The sequence below is a fragment of the Leptodactylus fuscus genome, chromosome 5, assembly GCF_031893055.1.
Source record: "Leptodactylus fuscus isolate aLepFus1 chromosome 5, aLepFus1.hap2, whole genome shotgun sequence".
Lineage (NCBI taxonomy): Eukaryota > Metazoa > Chordata > Amphibia > Anura > Leptodactylidae > Leptodactylus > Leptodactylus fuscus.
The window spans coordinates 170,074,133-170,097,155 of record NC_134269.1 but is presented as its reverse complement, the minus strand read 5'-3'; the positions used below and the strand labels follow the sequence as shown (position 1 = coordinate 170,097,155).

At 40.5% G+C, this 23,023-nt stretch overlaps 1 protein-coding gene and 1 pseudogene across 2 annotated transcripts in view; both read left to right on the top strand.

Moving 5' to 3' along the window:
* DRD1 (dopamine receptor D1) overlaps nt 1–9,181 on the top strand; it is a 33,618-nt gene extending 24,437 nt beyond the window's left edge. For both annotated transcript variants that reach the window (XM_075274724.1, XM_075274725.1), the window contains exon 3: nt 7,042–9,181. In XM_075274724.1, the coding sequence (XP_075130825.1) occupies nt 7,467–8,822 (1,356 nt within the window). In that variant the 5' untranslated portion in view covers nt 7,042–7,466 and the 3' untranslated portion in view covers nt 8,823–9,181. The remainder of the gene's footprint in view (nt 1–7,041) is intronic.
* A 13,351-nt stretch (nt 9,182–22,532) lies between these two features.
* LOC142205738 (U2 spliceosomal RNA) lies at nt 22,533–22,634 on the top strand (annotated as a pseudogene).
* Nucleotides 22,635–23,023: the final 389 nt, after the last annotated feature.

Genomic DNA, 23,023 nt, shown 5'->3' with positions numbered 1-23,023 from the left:
GCAGAGCCAGCGCTGATTGGCCGAATTCCGTACTCTGGCCAATCAGCGCTGGCCAATGCATTCTATTAGCCCGATGAAGTAGAGCTGAATGTGTGTGCTTAGCACACACATTCAGCTCTACTTCATCGGGCTAATAGAATGCATTGGCCAATCAGCGCTGGCCAATGCATTCTATTAGCTTGATGAAGCAGAGTGTGCACAAGGGTTCAAGCGCACCCTCGGCTCTGATGTAGCAGAGCCGAGGCTGCACAAGGGTTCAAGCGCACCCTCGGCTCTGATGTAGCAGAGCCGAGGGTGCACAAGGGTTCAAGTGCACCCTCGGCCCTCCTACATCAGAGCCGAGGGTGCGCTTGAACCCTTGTGCACACTCTGCTTCATCAAGCTAATAGAATGCATTGGCCAGCACTGATTGGCCAGAGTACGGAATTCGGCCAATCAGCGCTGGCCAATGCATCCCTATGGGAAAAAGTTTATCTCACAAAAATCACAATTACACACCCGATAGAGCCCCAAAAAGTTATTTTTAATAACATTCCCCCCTAAATAAAGGTTATCCCTAGCTATCCCTGCCTGTACAGCTATCCCTGTCTCATAGTCACAAAGTTCACATTCTCATATGACCCGGATTTGAAATCCACTATTCGTCTAAAATGGAGGTCACCTGATTTCGGCAGCCAATGACTTTTTCCAATTTTTTTCAATGCCCCCGGTGTTGTAGTTCCTGTCCCACCTCCCCTGCGCTGTTATTGGTGCAAAAAAGGCGCCGGGGAAGGTGGGAGGGGAATCGAATTTTGGCGCACTTTACCACGCGGTGTTCGATTCGATTCGAACATGGCGAACACCCTGATATCCGATCGAACATGTGTTCGATAGAACACTGTTCGCTCATCTCTATTAAGGACAGGCACGGACTGTAAAAGAACGCACCCGATATCCATTTAAATCTATGCAAAATGTCACGGATACAGCTAGTGGCCGCTGCTAATGTCCGCACAAGATTTTGAATGGACATTAGCAGCAGACACTAACTGTCGGACACCGATGGTAGTGTGAACGTCCCCTGAGCGTGCCCTTGTCTCACTGCTTTCCATAGTTAAGGAGGCCTTTCTTTGTCAGTCCATTGGAGGGGACAGATATCTCAGGTATATTGATATTTTTCTTTTATTTGTTCTGCACTAGCATTTGCCCGCAACTTCTTCCGCGGGTCGTTGTTGGGGACAATGCATCTGCGCCCGTGGACTCCCGCTGACCCCCAAACCCCTCTTTTGCGCCTACCCCTCCCGCACGGCACACTGTGAACTCCTCCCCCGCAGGACCCATCCCGCGCGGCACTTTAGTACCCCCGGGCCACCGAAAGCCGTCTTGCGTGGGCCCCCCCTCCTGGGTGGGCCCCCAAACCCTTCCTCCACGTCCCCCCTGCCCCGCGGCCATGGACACCTGACTGGCCTCCCAAATCCCTCTCCCCAAAGCTGCCGCGTGTCACGGTCATGGTCATGTGATATACAGTCCATAGTCATGGTCATGTGATATACAGTCCATGGTCATGGTCATGTGATATACAGTCCATGGTCATGTGATAGACACACAGGTGCACAGTTCGTTAATAGAGATGAGCGAACACTGTTCGGATCAGCCGATCCGAACAGCACGCACCCATAGAAATGAATGGAAGCACCTGTGACGCTGACTTTGCCGGCGGCCGGCTGGTGTCACAGGTGCTTCCATTCATTTCTATGGGTGCGTGCTGTTCGGATCGGCTGATCCGAACAGTGTTCGCTCATATCTATTCGTTAAGACAGATTTCTGATTATTGAGCTGTGACTGTAACAAGCCGTACACCTGTGCACCTCACTCATCTCATGACCATGTACTCGTTATTATCCACTGGAAGTCAATAATGAATCACCTCAACCCGAGATCAAGAAAATCTGGAGGAACTGATACAAAAATATATTGGTAAATTACATAATTCTGAAAACAATAACATTTGTTTGCCGACAGAGGATACTACAGATAAATTAAGATGAAGAAGGGGTTATTTTTTTTATTTTTACAATGGGCTCCCCTCTTTTATGTATATTCTATGCTGGAATAATTTGTGTCTGCTACAACATCCATAACTTGTTTTTGCCTTCCCCCAAGGGTAAAATAGCTATATGTAGGACTCACAGATATTTTCCCATTAGATCCACAACGCAATAGACATATGATCACTGAATTCAGTCTCTCTGCAAGAGAATGTTGTTCGTGTTAACTGATGCAATCTGAAATATTTATCTGACATTAAATGACATACATGTTTACAGACGATGAATAAAATATGTTAAAGGATGGAAGGAGTTTAGACATAAACAAAGGATCCTTGTGATTCTAAACTGCTACTAGAGAAGTATTGTGCCGTTAAAGACAAAGATGAATTCTAGACCTACATAATGCAATGAGCTATTGCTTAGCTGTTATGTCCTCTTTAGAATAAAACTAAATAATGTAAATTCTATTATAATAGTAGATATTTTGTAGATGTATTACTTCTGCTGTAAAGTTGTAATATAAAAAAAAACTGAAGCTAACAGTTAGTGATCCACTTTAAGGCTAAAGCCCTATGGGACGATACACAGCGCTAAAACACTGCGGTAAAAAACGTGGCGGGAACGTATCGCGATTCTTCCTGCAGTGCTTTGAACAGAAAGCTCACAGAGTTTTCCGCCGCAGACTTTCTGTTACAGTTATATCTACGGGAAAGCTTTGCCATAGATATAATTGACATGCAGCGATTTCCAAAAAACGCCAGTTTTGAAAATCGCAGTGTGTCTGCGCTGCGGTTTTAATCGCAGAGTGGGCATGAGATTCACATGAATCTCATCCACTTTACAGTTACTGTATAACGCCTCGGTGTTTCCGGCCCGTGGGGTCCCGGCCTAAAACCCCTCAATATAAAACTTCAAGTTTCTAATTTAGAAATGAAAAATGAGTGTGTTCTGCTGTGTATTAGCTTTACTCACGTATAGGCTGCACATTATACTCATTTCTGCAGCACTTTACTTCCTACCTGCTGAGTGAGATAATAAAGAGAATGGGATCACAGCAGAACTGGCACTGACTCTGGCAGTGCGCCATGTAGCGTAAACACCATAAGGGACCCTTCACACGATGTAACACTGCGCTTATTACATTGTAACACGCGTAATACATTGAAAGCATAGGGAAAAAAGCCTCCCATTGATTTCAATGGGGAGAGCACGTATGCCAGCTCCTATTCGAATCAATGGGAGCTGCTTTTTACGCGCTCATTCTGAACGTGTTTTTACGATCAGAATGAGCGCAGCGTTATATCGTGTGAAGGCTCCCTAAAACTGCAGTGTTTTGGATTAATGCCTGGTTTAGTAATCCGATCGGGGAGTCCACGTGGGGACCTGCCCTAGAACAGAATACTGAACGCAATGGCAAGCGGAGAGCTTATGAGAGCACACGGACCCCATAGACTATAATGGGGTCCGTGTGCTTTCCGTGCGGTGTCCGCACGGAACATGCAGGCAGAAAAGTACTTTGTGATCCACTTTCATGTCTGCATGAGTCGTGCGGGCAGTGCATGGAAAACACATGGACCCCATTATAATCTATGGGGTCCATGTGCTCTCATAAGCTCTCCGCTTGTCAATGCATTTGGTATTCTGTTTGGGGGTCCCCATGCGGACTCCCCAAATGGATTATCAAATGCATATGTGAACCAGGCATTACATCAAAGTGATAGCATTTTGAATTCCAGCATTACCGATGGAGGGCGCCAGTTAGACTGTCAGAAACGCCCTTCTGACAGTGAAGAGCTATCGGTAACGGCACCTAACGGAAAGCCGACAGCGTGCTGAATTCAGCGCATTATTGAATTTCTAGCAGCATATAAAACTGTATGTGCCCAAGAACATGAAAGGTCCTCTTTAATCTACTACAGGTAATGTCCGTTGCTGTCATCCTGTGACATGAACACTGATAAGCTGAGCTGAGAGGCGGAAACAGGGGGCTTATTCTGTATCGCAGAGAATGTTTTGAGGCAGGAGTAACAAAAGAAGTAGGGAACTGAAAAGGATGCGGGAACCATGTAGATGTTACTGGGGTATCCCACTCCCCCTCTCCTTTCAATATGTACTGAAATATATTAAATGTATAGGGCATGAAGAAAATGTTAAAAGGAGTCTTTACATGAAAAAGATATTAGTTTTTCCAGTGCTGATTATCTTTCTGTGGCAAAATAGTTGACTGACAAGGATATAGACTTTTTAATAAATGATGTGTTTCAGTTTCTCAATTTAATTAATCTTTTTTTTCCATACATTCTGGATTCTAATTCTGGCACAGATTTCTCATTGAACTGGAATGAGTAGCTACAACATCTTTGCATGAAACTCATGATGCATGTTTTGTAGTATATCCAGACTGGCTTTTCAGTATTGAATATATCAGTGATATGTGTAGCCTCTCATAGATGAAAGTTTACACCTATTGTATCCAATGCGTATTCCCACTAAATGTATCAATGTCAACAACACTCTCAAACATTGCAGCATCTGTAACAGCAAATTTAGTGTCATATGATCAAATATATCATATGTCATGATTTATTAAAATAGTCAAATGTGTACATACATTTACCCACACATGCAAAGGCGGTGTAACTCAGTAGTAAAAAACTAAAATAAAGATTATTCTATACATAATATAGTATAAAAATGATCAAAACAGTACCAAAGGTGCACGTGCTAAATACTGCACCACATCAACTGCACTCAACATTGGGAACCATCTTCCCCTGCTATAGCATTGGATATCTGCCTCATTCCCTCCTGAAGTCCACTTGGGCTTGCTTCATTTTACCTGACTAAGCCGAAACCTATTAACTTTTAGCAACCTGTTGAATATGTTAAATGTGAATATTGTTATGGTGTGCTTATGTTTCAGTTATCACTGTAAAGTGGATCTATGGATATCTACTTACATTCATAGATGTGTGGTTGTTTGTATGACTCCGATGACCTCTTGAAAATTTACTGCAAGGAACTGTGGTGCAAAATTTACATGGTATTATGCATATTAAGCAATTTGCATCACATTTGATAATTTGGGCTTTCATTGGATTCAAAGAAATCAATATTTGGTCTAAAAAGTTAACGGTAATTTAATATTACTACAATTTTCTGTTATAATTTTAAGTTGATGAGGACACTAAAGAGCACCCCTTTAGAGATAAGCTATATGTCTCTGCAGAACAGTATAGAGTAGGAAGAATGACCAGACTTGTCTTTGTACAAATGCTATCTCTGCCCTTACCTTTTTCCATAGATTTCTCTATTGAGGCTTAAAAAGCTTTTGATAATATATGTTCTGGAAAATTCTGTTCTACGGTAGTTTTTCTTCTATGACCTTTGTATCGTCTTTATGATACATTTGAGAAGACAATGAACATGGTATTTTTCATATTAGTTAGTTTGGCAAGTTTATTTTTACAGATGCAACTATTGTATCCAGTCTAAACAATCCAATATGGGCTAAACTGATACACTACTGCCCAGCTGGTGTCAAACTTTTGAACCCTGTAAATCTGCCATTGTGTTACTTAAGAAAATGAAATCACTGCTTAAATTAATTCTGTAATACATTAAGCAAGGGCGTAACTTGAAGGGGTGCAGAATGTGTTGTCTCACCAGGGCCCTGGGGTCCTGGAGCCTTAAATGGTTGTCCCATCTCAAGGATCCTATCTATACTGGTAGCTTAGGTAAATTGAAGACTTTTCCCAAATATATTGCTTTAGAAGTGCTTTGTTTGCCTGTTATGTAAACTTATTCCTCTCATTGATTACACAAAGTCTCCATAACCACAAACCTGGGAGATAGGACAGGTGCTGTTACTTACTCACTGCCGGCAGGACAATTAGTTCAGCTAATTGCAGTTTCCTGATAAAGCCGGGCTGTTATTGCTCTATGTAAACACACAGATAACACTGAGTCCATTCTATACAAGAATCTGCATAATATCTAATCTGCATAAGTATTGTGATACTTCATTGTTCCGTTCAGCAAGAGGTGGTGGTGATATGAGTCCAGTATAATGAATGACGTAAAGGATATTGGTTTGTATTCCCATTGTGCCACCTAAATGGTTTGTATTTGGCCACCCTCAAAGCATTGTCTAAGTAGCTGCCCCATTATTCAGTTTTAACAGTTAAGCTAGCGAGAGGTAAGCTGATGAAAAAAATAGTACACTGGCGAGTATAGAATGACGACGTTACAAACAATAAATTATAGTTTGGGGGATACCATTACAGATTTTGCACTGGGACTCTTGAGTTTAAGGCTATTTCTCTGATAGTAAGAGCCAAACAGACAACTTAAATTTTCCAATGTACAGGATAGAAGTTCAATCACTATTTTGTGTTATTGAAGTATTGCTACCTTCATTAGCTGTAGTGTTGTACATTGATTTTATTTTAATTGGTTATACCAAACATCTGAAGCTTTTAAGAGCGTATTGATTCTTCTGATACCTTTATTGAAAGAAGTTTGTTTCTCATGGTTTAGTACGTGTTCTCTCTTCTTCCATACACATATATTATAATACTTAAGGAATTATTCTTTAAAGTAAATTTTATAGAATTACGCAAATGTAACAATGACTTAAATATTATTTTAGAATACAAATTTGTTATACCACAAGAAAATAAAGGTTAGGATTTCATTTAATGAGGGGATACAAATTCCCCTTGACAACATTCAAAAGTTATACCAAAGAAAAATGAATAGAAATATACATATGCTTAGAGTCTTTTTCATTGTTATGTTCATGCATTTGCAAATCCAGCCCAAGACGTGAGTACTGAAATAACATTTCTTGTCACTTTGTCTTAATGACAATAAAAGCTGCATTATAGCACTTAAGAGTTTTCCAAGGATTGAAAAAATGAGCTTTAGAATAGTGTAGGAAGGACTTTTATATGCAACGTTACTTTGGGAACACAATAAAAAAAACTACTTTTTTTTTCTCTTCCAACAGTTTGACGAAAAGATCTTTTGGCAAAGTGAATCACAAAAGCAAGGAAAACATCAACCAAAATGAATTGACCATTGTTGCACTGATCTTCATACCAAGATGTCCCCGGAATGTCAGTCTTAAAAATTAAGTCAAGACACAACATGGAAAGGAAAAAACTAAGTCTAAAAGAAGAGCCGGTGATAGCAATGGCGAGTACAGTGGATCAATAACTCATTTTTGACTGCTGTTGCATATGTCGATTATTCCGGAGAATGTCATTGAAATGGACTTAATGGTATTGACTCAAACATTCAATAAATCACAAATGGTTCCTACATGGAGGCTTTTTCAGAGAAGGCGAGCCAACGAACAGCATGGGGACTTAACCGGCCAAATTTGCTAGCAATAACTGTGACTTCTACGATGATTTCTTTTTGCGAGGCAATATGTCTATGAATATCACCAGCATGGATGGAGACATGTTATTTGCAGAAAAAGATTCCTCTTTTCGCATCCTCATGGGCTGTTTACTCTCTGTTCTAATACTTTCAACTCTTCTGGGAAATACTTTGGTCTGTGCCGCCGTCATCAGATTTCGTCACCTAAGGTCCAAAGTCACAAACTTTTTTGTGATCTCCTTAGCGGTGTCGGACCTTCTGGTGGCAATGTTGGTTATGCCTTGGAAAGCTGTGGCAGAGATTGCTGGCTTCTGGCCATTTGGTTCATTCTGTAATATATGGGTGGCTTTTGATATAATGTGTTCAACGGCATCTATCTTAAACCTTTGTGTCATCAGTGTTGACCGGTACTGGGCAATATCCAGCCCATTTCGATATGAGAGGAAAATGACCCCAAAAGTAGCCTTCATAATGATAAGTGTTGCATGGACCTTATCAATTCTGATATCTTTCATACCTGTGCAGCTTAACTGGCATAAAGCAAAGACTACCAGCTTTTTTGACCTAAATATTACCTTTCAAGGTAGCACAATGGATAACTGTGACTCCAGCCTAAACAGGACATATGCAATTTCTTCATCTCTTATTAGCTTCTATATACCAGTGGCCATTATGATTGTAACCTACACCCGAATATACAGGATAGCAGCCAAGCAAATTCGGCGTATCTCAGCTCTGGAAAGAGCAGCAGTACATGCCAAGAATTGTCAAAACAGCACAGGCAATGGAAGTAGCATTGACTGCCAACAGCCGGAAAGTTCTTTGAAGACCTCATTTAAAAGAGAAACAAAAGTCTTGAAGACGTTGTCAGTGATTATGGGAGTTTTTGTATGCTGCTGGTTGCCCTTTTTCATATTGAACTGTATGGTGCCCTTTTGTGATCCAAGTGTGTCGACAAGTGGAGCAGAGCCATTCTGCATCAGTTCTACCACATTTGACATATTTGTGTGGTTTGGTTGGGCAAATTCTTCACTAAATCCCATCATTTACGCTTTCAACGCTGATTTCCGTAAGGCTTTCTCAACATTACTAGGCTGCTACAGACTCTGTCCGACGTCCAACAATGCTATAGAGACGGTTAGCATAAACAATAATGGGGCAGTTGTCTATTCATGTCAGCAAGAGCCCAAAGGTTCAATTCCAAATGAGTGTAACTTAGTTTACCTAATTCCACATGCTATTATCTGTCCAGAAGAGGAAGTTCAGAAAAAAGAAGAGGAAAGTGGTTTTTCTAAGAGTTTGGACAAAATGTCTCCTGCATTTTCTGGGATCTTGGACTATGATGCAGAAGTCTCACTAGAAAAGATAAATCCTATCACGCAAAATGGGCAGCCCAAAACCTGAAACAGAGATTAGGTGGGCTTATCCATTAAATTATGCTTGATGGCTTCAAGATGGACACAAATCCTTGTTAGATATACCATCTGACTTTCAAATAGATTTCTAAAAATGCATTCCAATGTATTTTGTATACGTGTTTATTTTTGTGATGTTCACAGGGAAATAAGCTTATAAATATGAGGCCATTAGTAATTATTATAGATGGTGCATACAGTGTATACTGTATTATGAGAATGTGTTTTTGTTTATTGTGCAGGAGCAACATCCTTCACTGACAACGTACATTGACTCGAGCCAGTAAAGTGTGCAAAAATTTTGGCATATAATATAGAATAAGTCAATAGGTGGAAACAGGAATCCATTCTAAGCTGTAGCTGATATCTTAGGCTAAGGCCCCATGCTGTAGAAACACAGCGTTCTTTGTTGCAGATTTTGCTGCGTTTTTTTAAGCTAAAGCCAGGAATGGCTCAAAAAGGAATAAGAAATGTATTTAGACGTTTCCCTTCTGTTAAATCCACTCCTGAATTTGGCTAAAAAAAAACACAGCAAAATCTGCAACAAAGAACACTGCGATTCCGCAATATGGGGCCTTAGCCTTAAGTTGATTTTTTTGTAAATTCAAGGGTATTGCTGCAATACATGAGCAGTAGCACTAATGGTAAAATCATTAAAATCATAACATTAAAAAATAATTTCAGGCCGAGGCCCTACGTTACAGAAATGCAGCTTTTTATGTTGCAGATTTTAATGTGTTTTTTTGAGCCAAAGTCAGGAGTGCCTACAAAAGGAATGGGAAATATATAGGAACTTCTTATTCTTCTACCTTCTGCTTAATCCACTCTTGGCTTTGTCTCAAAATGCAGAAAAATCTGCAACAAAAAAAGCTGCGTTTCTGCAATGCAATCCTTAATGTTAACCTAGGCTTGTCAGAAAGACAGTGGTACTGATTTATTAAGACTGGTGTATTGTATGCCAGTGTTTATAAAGGCTCAGGTTGGCTCAGGGATCAAATGATTTATGAAAATGCCCTGCCTCTTCATGAAACAGGCGCACCTCTGTGCCAGAATGGAGATCTACGCCAATTAGGAACTGGCATAAATTTTGCTTACAACTCATGTCAGAAAACTGACCAAATGTGCAGCACAATATCCCAGTATGAGAGAAAGCTGGTGTAGAGGGATTTATAAATCTTCCCCAATGTCTTTCCATCTTTCTTTCCAACCTGCCATACAACATGTATAAATCTAATATTTATTAGAGATGAGCGAGTACTGTTTGGATCAGCCGATCCGAACAGCACGCTCCATAGAAATGAATGGATGCACCTGGTACTTCCGCTTTGACGGCGGCCGGCCGCTTAACCCCCCGCGTGCCGGCTACGTCCATTCATTTCTATGCGAGCGTGCTGTTCGGATCGGCTGATCCGAACAGTACTCGCTCATCTCTAATATTTATCTAATACTGCCCCCTGTAATGCTAGGAACCAATGGATATATCCCCTGGAAAGTGCCAGAGAAGAGAGCAATATGTAGTGATAAGAAAAAGACTTCTAACATAGAACTATCTACCATAGGTCTTAGGGCTATTTCACATGGGCACAGAGGGGGCGGATTATGGCGCGGAATCGACGTCATAATCCGTCCCCTCACAATGGTGGTCCATGGAGACTGCTAGCGATCTTTTAGCAACATGCTGCTCACGGAAAAAAGAAGCAAACTGCCCTTTCTTTCGGCTGATTCCACAGCTCATTGAGCCATGGCGTCCGCCTCTCAACAGCACCCTTCGGACTAGGCCCATTAATTTTGGGCCTACTCCGGAGCGGGAAGCCGCAACTGTCAGTCGTAGCAAGCGTATTTTGGTCCCAATTTTGACGCGGCTTCCCGCGTCAAAATCAGGACCAATATACGCTATTTCATCCCCGGGTGAACAAGCCTTAAATGACCATTTTAGTGTCCAATATTGGTAGAATATGCCATTAATGTCTGATTCTTGAGAATATTTCTCCCTGTCCCTGATTCCTTCTGACCAGTGTCCTGTGTCTGGTATTGCAATGCAGTCAGACAGCAATGAGTCCATGTTGCAGTTTTTGCACAAGAAATAGGACATTATGTCGGTAAATAACTGAAGGCTCAGCTATAGGATAGAGAGTGCTATGGCGGTTTCAATCTAGATTCTAGAAGGCTGGATTGCATCAAAAACATTGATAAATGTCAGAAAAACTCTTTAGGAGGAGGAATTTTTAATGCAAGGTCCCATGAGGAATGTATACATTTCCATATAGTGTTAATTGTTGCAAAGTTTCTTAAAGATTTGCATTATGTCTTCAGATGGATGATAAAAAATATACTTTGTAGTTTTAGACATGTTCTTCTCCCGGGCAGCGCAGTGTAGAATGTGAGTGGGCAGATAGTCGTGAATGTCATCAGTCTTTACCTGCACGAAACAGGAAATAATGTATGTTTCTAAATTTCTACATCTAGTCTACATGTAGCTATGGCAACCGGATTGCAAATATCTAGTTTATATTGCTGGCTAGACTCGGAGAAAAATGGTTACAAAGTTACATATTTGTTATTTAATGAGTAAGCATATAATACATATTCATTAAATAACATATATATATATATATATATATATATATATATATATATATATATATGCTTGCCACGAGATCTCCACACGGATCATGCAGCCAGGAAAATACTTCACAATCTACTTTTCTGTCCGCATGGCTTGCGCGGAGATCTTGCGACATTATAGTCTATGGGATCCATGTGCTTTTACTGCACAGCACTTGCAATTGCGTTTGGTATTCAGTTTGGGGGGTCCCCATGAATGAGGGGTCACAGAGACTGACAAAAATTGGTGAGAAAAAAGTGTTTTCTCTCTGACACTTTCAATTTCAAAATGGTCAATGGGGTCCACTGGACTCCATGTGTAACGGCTGTTGTAGCGCTCCAGCTCTCCCTCGTCTGGATCACCCTAGACCTGGCATTTTCTACATCAGTCTTAATAAAGACCCCCAACTGGTTCTATCTGTGCCTGAAGTATTGAGAAGCTCTGGGATAATAAATTCCTCCCACTGTGTTTCTTACAGATTACTGCTCATCTTACCAGAACGTCTAATCTTTCCCTTACTAATATTACTAATTCAGCATCTTATTAGGTTATTATTAGTAAATGCTATTAATGTTATTTTTTTATGCCAAATTTTTGGACATTTTGAGGGCTCACAAAGTACAGCAGGAAAAATAGTCAGAAATCTGCAATTAAATGCAAGGATTTGTTAAATATTTTTTTCGGAACTATGATATTGATGACCTACTCATAGGATAAACCATCAGTATTAGGTTGGTAAGGTTTGACTTCTGGGACCCCTGACAATGAACTGTATGAAGAAATGTGGCACTTGGGTCTTTTTGACATCATGTTGGTGACATCACGTCCATGGGTCACATGATCTCAGTCTGCAATACCAAGCACAGCCACTATACAATGTACAGCGCTGTGCTTGGTAAGCAGTTACTGTATCCTCTTCAATCAGCTGATTTGTGGGGGTTTCTGATGTTGGACCCCCACCGATTTAATATTGATGAACAATATCACGAGTCCCGGAGAACCTGTTTAGTATAAGATGACGGATTGTGTAGTTACGTAAATGCCTTTATAATTTCATGTTTGAAAAAAACAAAACAGAGCCTTATGGTAAGAATGGGTATTTTTATAAAAGATTACAGAAAGATTATTGTAAACGTATATTAATATTATTTATGATTTTACATCATTATTTTTCAAAGATAAAACTCTATAAAGATGACTTTTATTTAGCTGATGTTAAATGACTATATGTGACTGTTGTCTAAGAATTCACTTCTGCATTTGGTATTTAATAGATAAGAAGTCATTTGCTCACGGCCGCCATCTGTATTTCTGTGATTTCTCTCTCAATTAGACTAACTACAGTATATTCAGTAGCTTTATTGTTGGTGTCTCATTACAGGAAATCAATGGAACCGATAAGACGTTGGAATTCTCCTTTTTCCTTACTTAAATTACCTATGTTGTCAGCTAACCTCAGTGCCCGAGCTGTGGATGCATTAAAGGGGAATTTCACTGGTATTATCCTTGGCACTACCAGAATGTCTGAGCAGTGTGTAGCCGGGCACATACATTTTGGGTGGAATTCCCTGGTAATGACTTGACACAGAAGCAAATTCATTTCAAGGAATAACAAATATGTCATTACAGACTAAGCCTTTCCAGAGGATGTTGGCGGTCGGGAGAAGGAGCGCAAACCCCTCGGGGCCCTGTTTGTGCAAACGAGGGCTGGCAACTGAATGATTGTCACAGACGCTTTCATTGCTTTAATAATAGCTGTTTAGTCAGAAAATACATGTCGTGTACGACTGTCTTAAAGGACCTTTTACTAGGAATTCACTTAAACATATGGAGCCCATAATTATATATATATATATATATATATATATATATATATATATATATATATATATATATAGTATTTATATTCAATATAAAACCCTGCAAATACTTTTTGTGGTGTGGGATGATGTGGCTTCTATAGTAATGACACATTTCATGACCGCAGCGGGTAATGATTTATGTCATATATTATGATCTAAATTTTTCAAAAATCATCAAATATTCAGCAAAATGTTTTGAAAAACTTAATTTAAACAATATACAAGGTCATTGTTTAAATTAAGTACAACAAACTTTGCGCAAAGATTTTTTTTTTCTATCTTATGCCCAAAATATTAGTTGAATTTCCAAAGAACCTCTTAGGGTCCATTCACACAGTCCATTCACACAGTCCATTCACACAGTCCATTCATTTTCCTCTGTGTGAATGAACCCTTAACTACAAGCTAAACTCTATTGTATCAAGTCAACAATTGCCAGTCCTTTAGGGTCCATTCACACTGAGTTTTTTGGTGAGGAAAAAATCCGCTTCAGGAATCAGGAAATGTTTTTTTTCCTCTAGCACAGTTTATGGACCTTGAAAAAACCGCTAGCGGTTTTTCCACGCGCTTTCTGCCAATTTTACCATGATGTGGATTTTCCGCCTCTCATTGAATGCATTGGTTTTTGCAGGTGGAATCCGCCTGAAGGAAGCTTTTTTTTTCCGCTAGCGGAAAAAAAAGCTAGCGGAATCCATATAACTGTATGGGAGGCGTTTTTTCCACGTGGATTCAGCGCCAAAATCCTCACCAAAAAACTCTGTGGGTAAATTTCAATGCTTAAGGCCCCAGGGTAGTGAAATGCAGCAAGAAAAATTACGCATTTGTGATTACATTATCGCAGAGTTTTCCTCTGCAGACTTTCTGCCCCTATTATACCTATACGTGTAACACCATAAATTCCGCAGGTATAATCGACATGCCATTGACAGTTGAAATTTTTCTTCTGTGGATTTCTTTTCTGCAATGTGTGGATGGGATTAGCCACTTTGTGGGTACTGTAACACTCACTATATTTGCTATGTTGGGCCTTAGTCTAAGGCTGACGCCCCACGTTGCGGAAAAACTGCTTTTGTTGTTGTAGATTATGTTGCGGTTTTTTGAGCCAAAGTCAGTAGTGGATAAAGCAGTAGGTAGAAGTATAAGAACTTCTATATATTTCCCATTGCTTTTGTAGCTACTCCTAAATTTGGCTCAAAAAACCACAGCAAAATCTTCAGCAAAAGAATCTGCGTTTCCACAACGTGGGGCCCGGCCTTAAGTGAATTTTTCCTGGACTTATAATTCCATTTTATTAACAATCATCTATTGTGCTGTCATAGTTAATACAGATGAATGAGGGTGGTGTTAAATGCAAGAATTAACATTCAACATGGTCACAAGAGGGTAGCACTCTAACACTGACCACGCTCATGCCATTTGTATCTATGTTTAATGTTGCATCATCTTCACTATGACAATTTCAGGAGTTTTGTCCAAGGATGTGATAGATATTAGCAGTAAACACATGTGAAAATTTGGACAAATGGCCTGTATTTGAGGCTATATGGCTTGCTTATGTAAACGTACTAAGAGATTGGTCACTTGCTAAGTCTGCGTGTGCCCGGTCCATAGACCACAGTCATAATCTATCTTGTTGTTAGGAGCATTACTAAAACTGTCATGATGAAGGGAATGAGGGTGGGCATAGTATCTGTAAATTATAATGAAGATATTGTTTGTAGGGGGAGAATGGGTGGCTCCAACAAGGACAAAAACTCCCCAGAAAGTAGATTGCCCATTAAAGGAATTCTACCATTAAAACCTTTTGTTTTGCGGATAAGACGTTGGAATAGCCTTTAGACTGTATTCACACTGAGTAACGCTGGCGTTTTTTGTGCTTATTTTTGCACATAGCGCTGCATAGTGCCGTGTTAACGCCGCGTGGCGTACACGCGGCGTTAACGCGGCACTATGTGCAAAAATAAGCACAAAAAATGCCAGCGTTACTCAGTGTGAATACAGCCTTAGAAAGGCTATTCGTCTCTTACCTTTAGACATGGTCTCTGCGGTGCCGTTCCTTAGAAATACCGTTTTTTACTGGTATGCAACTGAGTTCTCTCGTAGCGATGGGGGCCCACCGCTGCCAGAGAAGCGTCTCCAGTGCCGCCTCCTTTTTCGTCCACAACGTCATCTTCAATATCTTCTTCTGGTGCAGGCTCGTAACTTCTAGGCCTTGGGCAGAGCAGACTGCGCAGGCGTACATGCCACGGGAAAATGGCTGCTTGCACAGTATTGTTAGCGGCCATTTTTCCGTGGCCTGTGCGCCTGCGCAGTCTGCTCTTCTCAAGGCCCGAGGCCTAGAAGTTATGATCCTGCGCCAGAAGAAGACAATGAAGATGACACTGCGGACGAAGAAGGAGGCGGCACTGGAGACGCTTCTCTGGCAGCGGTGGGGACGCCCCCATCGCTGTTTGAGCGCTGGGGCCCGCCCCCATCGCTGCGAGATAACTCATTTGAATACTGGTAAAAACCGGTATTTCTAAGGAACGGCACAGCAGAGACCATGTCTAAAGGTAAGAGACAAATAGCCTTTCTAAAGGCTATTCCGACTTCTTATCCACAAAAAAAGGTTTTAATGGTAGTATCCCTTTAATGTAATGGTTATAGGGGTTATAGACTCTCAGCTGCTGAAGTAAGGGGACTGGCACATATTGCAGCAATTGCACATGGCCCAAACCCTGCCCATGTAGGCCAATGGCTGCATGCTTACCTTCCAAATTGTGTGGCCGTTCACCACCACATATGGAAGGGGTCCTGGCTGTGTGCGGTCGCTGCAATTTATGTCTATACCCCATTCTGATCTCTCTTACATGTATCCAATGGAATTACTGTTTTATCTCAATAGGAAACGTAGCGACCTGACAGTGTTGTTACATTTGCTATGAAGATGTGGATGTCCCTATGCAGGATATATCATTAGGACACCAAGATGTCATTTTCCAGCTATAAAATGGCTTTAAGTATTTAACCTGTTACAATATATTTCCAGGACATTGTAACAAATCGAGTGTTAGCTATCATTCATGAATGCTTACAACTGCTTTTCTCCAGCTCATTGACTTGTGAAAACTATAGACTATAGAGACTAGAAACAAGTGACTGGATGTTGCATACTTGTTGCAGTCCAATATGAAGATGTTTAATAATTAGATGAGAAATTTGTTGGTTTTATTTTTGTTACAAAATAATTTATGAGTGTACTGTCTATTTTATTAATTAAAATGTTGCTGCAAACTGTTTTATTTGTAATTCTTACTTTCCAAAAGTCTCAGAAACTCTACACATGGTAACTTATACAATTCATAACACATTGGGGGGATTTACCAGGCACCGCACTCCAAAAATCTTATTTCAACAGATTGAAAATGGGACAGAACTAGATGGGGCCAATTTCCCTAGTTGAGGACCAGGCACATTTTTTTTTTTTTTTTTTTTTACATTCAAAGTTTTTTTTTTAAAAAAAAAATCTTTAATAGCACACAGTGCTATTAAAAAAACAAACAAAAACAAACAACTTATGAAGGCTTTGGCCCCAAGTTGTGGATTTTTTGAACCAAAACCAGGAGTGGATGAAGTAAACAGGAGAAGTATAAGAGCTTACTATATATTTCACAATCTTTCTGTACCTACTAGGTTTGGCTAAAAAAAACCAAAAAACAATGCAGCATTTCTGCAATATGGGGCCTTAAAACCGGGTTCACACAGATTTTTCTGGTCAGGATTTTGATGCGTCAAAATCCGGCTCAAAAACACCACCTCCCATTGAATTCAATGGGTTCCTTTTTCCCACAAGCAACATACCCTTTCTTGAGGCGGATGTCCACGGCGCAACACTCCCTCTCAACTAGGCCCATTCATTTGTCCGCCCCCATCGCTGCGAGAGAACTCATTTGCATGCCGGTAAAAATGGTATTTCTAAGGAACGGCGTAGTGGAGTGCCGTGACTGGATGCTGGTGCTCTGTATGCACTGCACCAGCATCCAGTCATGGCCGCCTCAGAGTCTGGTCCAAAAAACCCTGTATGAACCCAGCTATAGCCTAAAATAATTAACCCTCTTAGTTACGGTAATTATTATTTAGTGCTGTGACACCAGGGGCAGAGATAGAAACTGTGATTTGGCCATCATTTTGATTATTTTCCTATTTTTTTTTAAAAAAATTAATTTTTGTTTATTTATTTATTTTATTATCATCATAGATCTTTGGGGGGGCCTTTTAACAGTTTTATTTTTGGGATTTCTCCTGATATATTTACCAGGAGTAATGTAGCCTTGTAACTTGAAAGATGATCTTGTTCTTCTAGGATCCAGCAGCTCTTACAGCTTCTGGTCCACAGCGGATCACATGATCATTAATGTTACATCTACAATAACACAGTCTCTGCCGCCTTTATAGGAGCTCCGATTGTAGTTACTGCCGGCTCCCCTGTTCATGAAAACGTGCGGCTGCTTTCATGTGCAGAGTTGCCACATTGCACCAAAGATGCAACACACAACTCTTCATTTTTTTAATGCTACTCTCCAGTTGAATACATATCCAGTTTTAGGAAAATATAGATATTAATTTGATATAAAAAAATCTGGGTGTCAGAGTATAGTATCAATGGATATCATGATTCTTCCATCAAATTTGCATCCATCAGAGACCAGTCTATTGACTTTCGTCTCTTTGCTCCAAATCACCTGTTTCTAATCTTCTTCTGTCCACTTTTCGTACCTTTTTGCAAACTTGAGCTGGCGCTTCTTATGATGGTATATAAGTTGAGGCTTCTTCACCTTTTTCAGGCCACCATTTCAGTCTTGTGTAATTCGCGTCACATGGTTCTTGCATGGATGTCTAAGCTCAATGTTGCGAAGCATATGAGCAGCCTTCACTGCCATGCTTGTTGCACCAGAACTGATAGATCTTGTAATGAGCCGATTGTTGACTCTGATATTTTGCCTGGACGTCCACCTCTTGGCTTTTGAATGGATGGACGGACTTCATTTCGCATTCTTCCAACTATCGTGCCACTAAATGATGCAGTTTGGCAATTTTCTTGGCTGAGACTTCTATCGATGAGCTGGATGATGCTGTTACTCATTTCTTGAGAAATCTTCTTCATGGCTGATCTTTGATTTGAACCAGTGACCTTTCGCTTGGGAAGCCAACTAATAACACACTGAGCTATTAGGAAATATAAGAACAGGCTGTAATTTGTAGTATACAAGATATTTCCACCACCAGGAGCAAAACAGTAAGAATGTAGTCACATGTCAAGAATCTGCATAACTAGTCATATGCTGAATAGTTACAAGTCAAATTTATGTATGAGATAGCCAAGATGATTGTCTATAAAATAATGGTAGTCTTACATAGATGTAGTGGATGGTGAGTTATGGAATAACTTATACACATACACCCCTCTAGTACTCTCACCTTATTTTCAATCAACAAACATATCATCTGGCAAAAAAATGAGTTTATAAACATGAGATATTAGCTGATATTTCGGCCAAAATATGCGCAGTCACAATCCACGTGAAACACATACAAGCTCATGGCAGATAGAGAAATCCTAGGAATCATAGCAACTAAAAACGAAAGAAACACAGACACACTGCAGGATCATTTAGTTCTCTGTGTGAAGTGATGTTAATAATACAGCCGACTGCGGTTGTAGGACATAAGGAAGGAGGGGTCACAGTATATAGATATAACAGGCAGAAACGTTTTTTTGCAGAGGTAGGGACATAGGCAGCTATCATGATAACATGTGGCAGTTCTTTGGTAGGTGGTGAGATCTCATGGTCACAGCTGATAGTTCGGTATCTTTTATCAGCACTATTGTCAATTAACCACAAAAAATGCCCCAAATGTCCTTCATCACAGCCCTCCTCCTTTCTTCTTACCACTGTGTTCTACGGCCCAAAGACGTCTGAAGCCATCCTAGTAAACAGGGTATCATCTGCCCCTTTTCTGACCATGTTTTTCGCAAGTTTGACTTTTTAAAACTAATTTTACTGTGGTCAGGGGCACAAGTAGGGATTCATAGCTAGGGGGTGAACACGTTTAAGTGGGCCTCCAATTCGAGTGTGCTGATATCACTTTATGATGACTCTATAGCAGTATATACCATCTCTACACAGGTCTGTGAAGACCATTTAGGTAAATACAGTACAGGAACTATGTAGTGACTTACAGGTGACGTCTCTGACTAATCGATCACATTTCCTGTCTCTTCCATTTGGACTGTCATGACCATTTCTTCCAGCTGTGACTTGTCTCTGTAAAGTTTGTAACATAGACAATCACTTTCCTAGGCACCAGCCTACATTGTTCTCTCCAACATAAAATCACTATTTTGCTTCTATCCCTATTATAAAATGTGTAATATAAAAATCCCCTGGAATATTTTTTTTTAATTAAAGGTACATGGGGGCATAGTGTGACCGTAGTCTTAGTCTGTGAACCTCATAGAACCTTCTAAATCGAATAATCTGTGATGGTTCTATATCTAGTCAATAAGTAACGTGATAAGGTATCTTCTAAACATACTACAGAAAGAGACATATAATGAAGATGGTGCAAGACGAAAAGGAGCCATAGTCCATACTATCATCAGGAATAGAAGAAGATCTCATGTGTGATAGGATGAAGAATGGTCAACATAAAAACACAGACTCAATAATAAGGAAGCAGGGCAGCACATTGGTAGACACTAAATGAGTGGTTAGATCCAGGCAGCAGTCAAAACAGTCAAGAGAATGTTTACAAAGCATATTGTGAGAGCATAAATCATGGTGCCCTAACTGTGCCATAGGCAGATTTAGGCTGAGACCCCATGTTGCGGAAACGCAGCAGAAAAAAGATGCTGCATTTCGGACTGACCAAAATCTGACTTGTTGCAGATTTTGCGACAGTTTTTTTTTTTTGGACCAAGAAAGTAGAAGTATAAGTACCTCTTATAAATTTTCCATTCCTTTTGTATCCATTTGTGTCTTTAGCTCAAAAGAACGCAACAAATTCTGCTACAAAAAAAGCTACATTTCTGCAATGTGGGACTACAGTTTTACAGTAACAGGAAAGTATATGAAATTCTAATCCCATCCACACATTGCAGGGAAAAAAAGCTGCATTTTCAAAAATGCAGAGTGTTAATTTTACCTGCAAAAAGTCTTGTTTTTTCCCCTATGGATTTAGTAGGGCAAAAACCCAATGAAAAAGACTGTGGAGAAACATGATATGTTTCCACAGCGTTTTTTTTGTTCTGCAGCATTTTTTAGCTGCTTTCCACAAGGTGGGGATTTAGGTTTAGATTGGAATAACTATATAGTTCATGCCCTGCTTGGATACCTGACCTAGTATGCCCAATGTGCTTCATCATTATATGAAGATGTGAACACCCCCTGTGCTCCCTGAGCATAATTAGCATATCAAAAGAAATGCTTTTTTAAAGAAACAGTGGGGAGCACAAGAGAATGAGGGTTAGGGCAGAGGCGTAATTACCAAGTATAATGATCGGAGGCCCAGGGGAGGTGAGGGAGCATAAAAATCACTTACCTCTCCTGCATGCTGGCAGGTTTTGGGCCTGTTTGGTGACATCACAGACATCACGTGGCCCAGGCCAGCGTCATTATGCATCGCGACACGGACCTGGGTCAGGTGATCCTTGAACCAAGACTGAAGAGATCTTCGGGGAGTGCGCCAGAGCCAAGGAGAGGTAAGTAACATTGTGTTTTATGTTTTTATCCTCTCCTGGGTCTCCAATCATTATACTCTGGGGTCTGAAAAGACCCTGGAGTATAATAATTATTCATGGGTGTCCACAATGGGGCATAATACTGTGTGTAGGGGCCACAATGGGGCATAATACTGTGTACAGGGGCCACTATGGTGCAAGGGCCACTATGGGGCATAGTACTGTGTGAAGGGGCCACTATGGGCATAATACTGTGTGCAGAGGCCACTATGGGGCATAATACTGTGTGCAGGGGGCACTATGGAGCATAATACTGTGTGCAGAGGCCACTATGTGGCATAATAGTGTGTACAGGAATGTGGTTTGTGTGGGAAAGGGAGGGAGGGTCATGGGGCCCTGCCATTCTTAGTTACACCACTGGGTAGGAGTAGAATATCCCTTTTAATGGCTATTCCAACATGACATTATTGTAAAACATCATTTTCTAAAGATATAATCCCTTTAAATGAAAAAAACATCTGATCACTCAAATATGGTGTGAACATCCTATATATGGATACATAAAGAAAAATCAAAGTTTACAAACCATAGAATCCAAAAATGTCTTTTTTCTTCTCTTGTATGTATGTAGTTTGCCTAACCAGACAATAACACCAGAATTAACAATTAGGATCTGCTAATAATGGGACAAGTTTTGCCAAGTTATTATACTGACAAATAGACTAAACTATGAGATAAATCCTCCCACTACATTTGTTTATGGAAGAAAGCTATGGGCAATAATAACAAAATCTTTACTGTACAGAATTTTAGCATAATACAGCCTGACTTATGAAGACAAATAATCCTTTGAAAATAATGGGATTTCAGCAAATGTGTTGTATATCTTTATCTCAGTTGTTACTTGTAGCTGGAAGCCTTTTAATGAATTATACCAATATTCATAGTAGGTCACTTAAAGTTCCCTGGCGGCAAGCCTGGCACACGTTCTGCATTTTGAATTAACAAAGGGAAAAATGTCAGTACCCCACATTTTCATGATAAATGGGCTGGAATTCTCTGCATGACTTACCAAAACTTGAGGGAATTTTCGCTCTATGTTATATGTATTGCATAATCAACACACATTTGTCTCCTACATTGACTTACCCAATGCACTCGGAACTTTGCAGAAGCTACTTCATTAATTCAGGGGAACTCTGAAGGCAACATGTATAATCCCCCAATGTACAGGCTATTTGTGTATTGTCATTTACTTTCTGTAAATATGGTATGTTTGCTCTTCTGTGGATTTCCCATGTAGATTTATGCCAGTAAAATCTGCAGAGAATGTTAACTAATCTCATCCACTTTCAAGTATAGAATTTCCCTAGTGATTTTGAGAGTGAAAGTGTAATCCACAATCAAATACATAGTCAACTCTATGACTACACGTATCAGCACCTCTTTCTGGGTCCATTTAGTCTCATGCACTCTTTATGCTAACGTTACACTTATCAGGTTCTGTTCACACTAATTTCGTGGCCTTTTGGCTAAGATCAAGTGTAGTATCTGTTCTTATCAGAACCATTGAGTACGGGTTCCTATCTGGGGAAGGGGGGTGGGACAGGCTCTGCTGGGGGAACTGGCTATGAAAGCTGGGGAGATGGGAACAGAGAACCACTTGTTGGATTATTTGCCTTGCTGGAGTGGGTAGTAATTGGCTCTGCCCCATTGGTAGAGTCAACAGAAAGCCACAAAAACGGGCAGTGAAAAACACCAGGGATTGACGACCCTTGGGGATCGAGGCCAAAAGTTCGGGAAAAGCTTTGGAGGCTTCTAAGTGCTGGTGCCCAGGGGATTAGGTGGCTCCCAGGGTGCCTGAACTCACTGAGGTTGGGCGCCCACTGAGTGACGGCACACTGCACCACACTTTTACACTTTCAGAGAACCCACCCTTATGCCTGGTTCATCCAGCATGGGTAATTTTCATAGAAGAGGCGGATAGACAATGCCTTCACTAA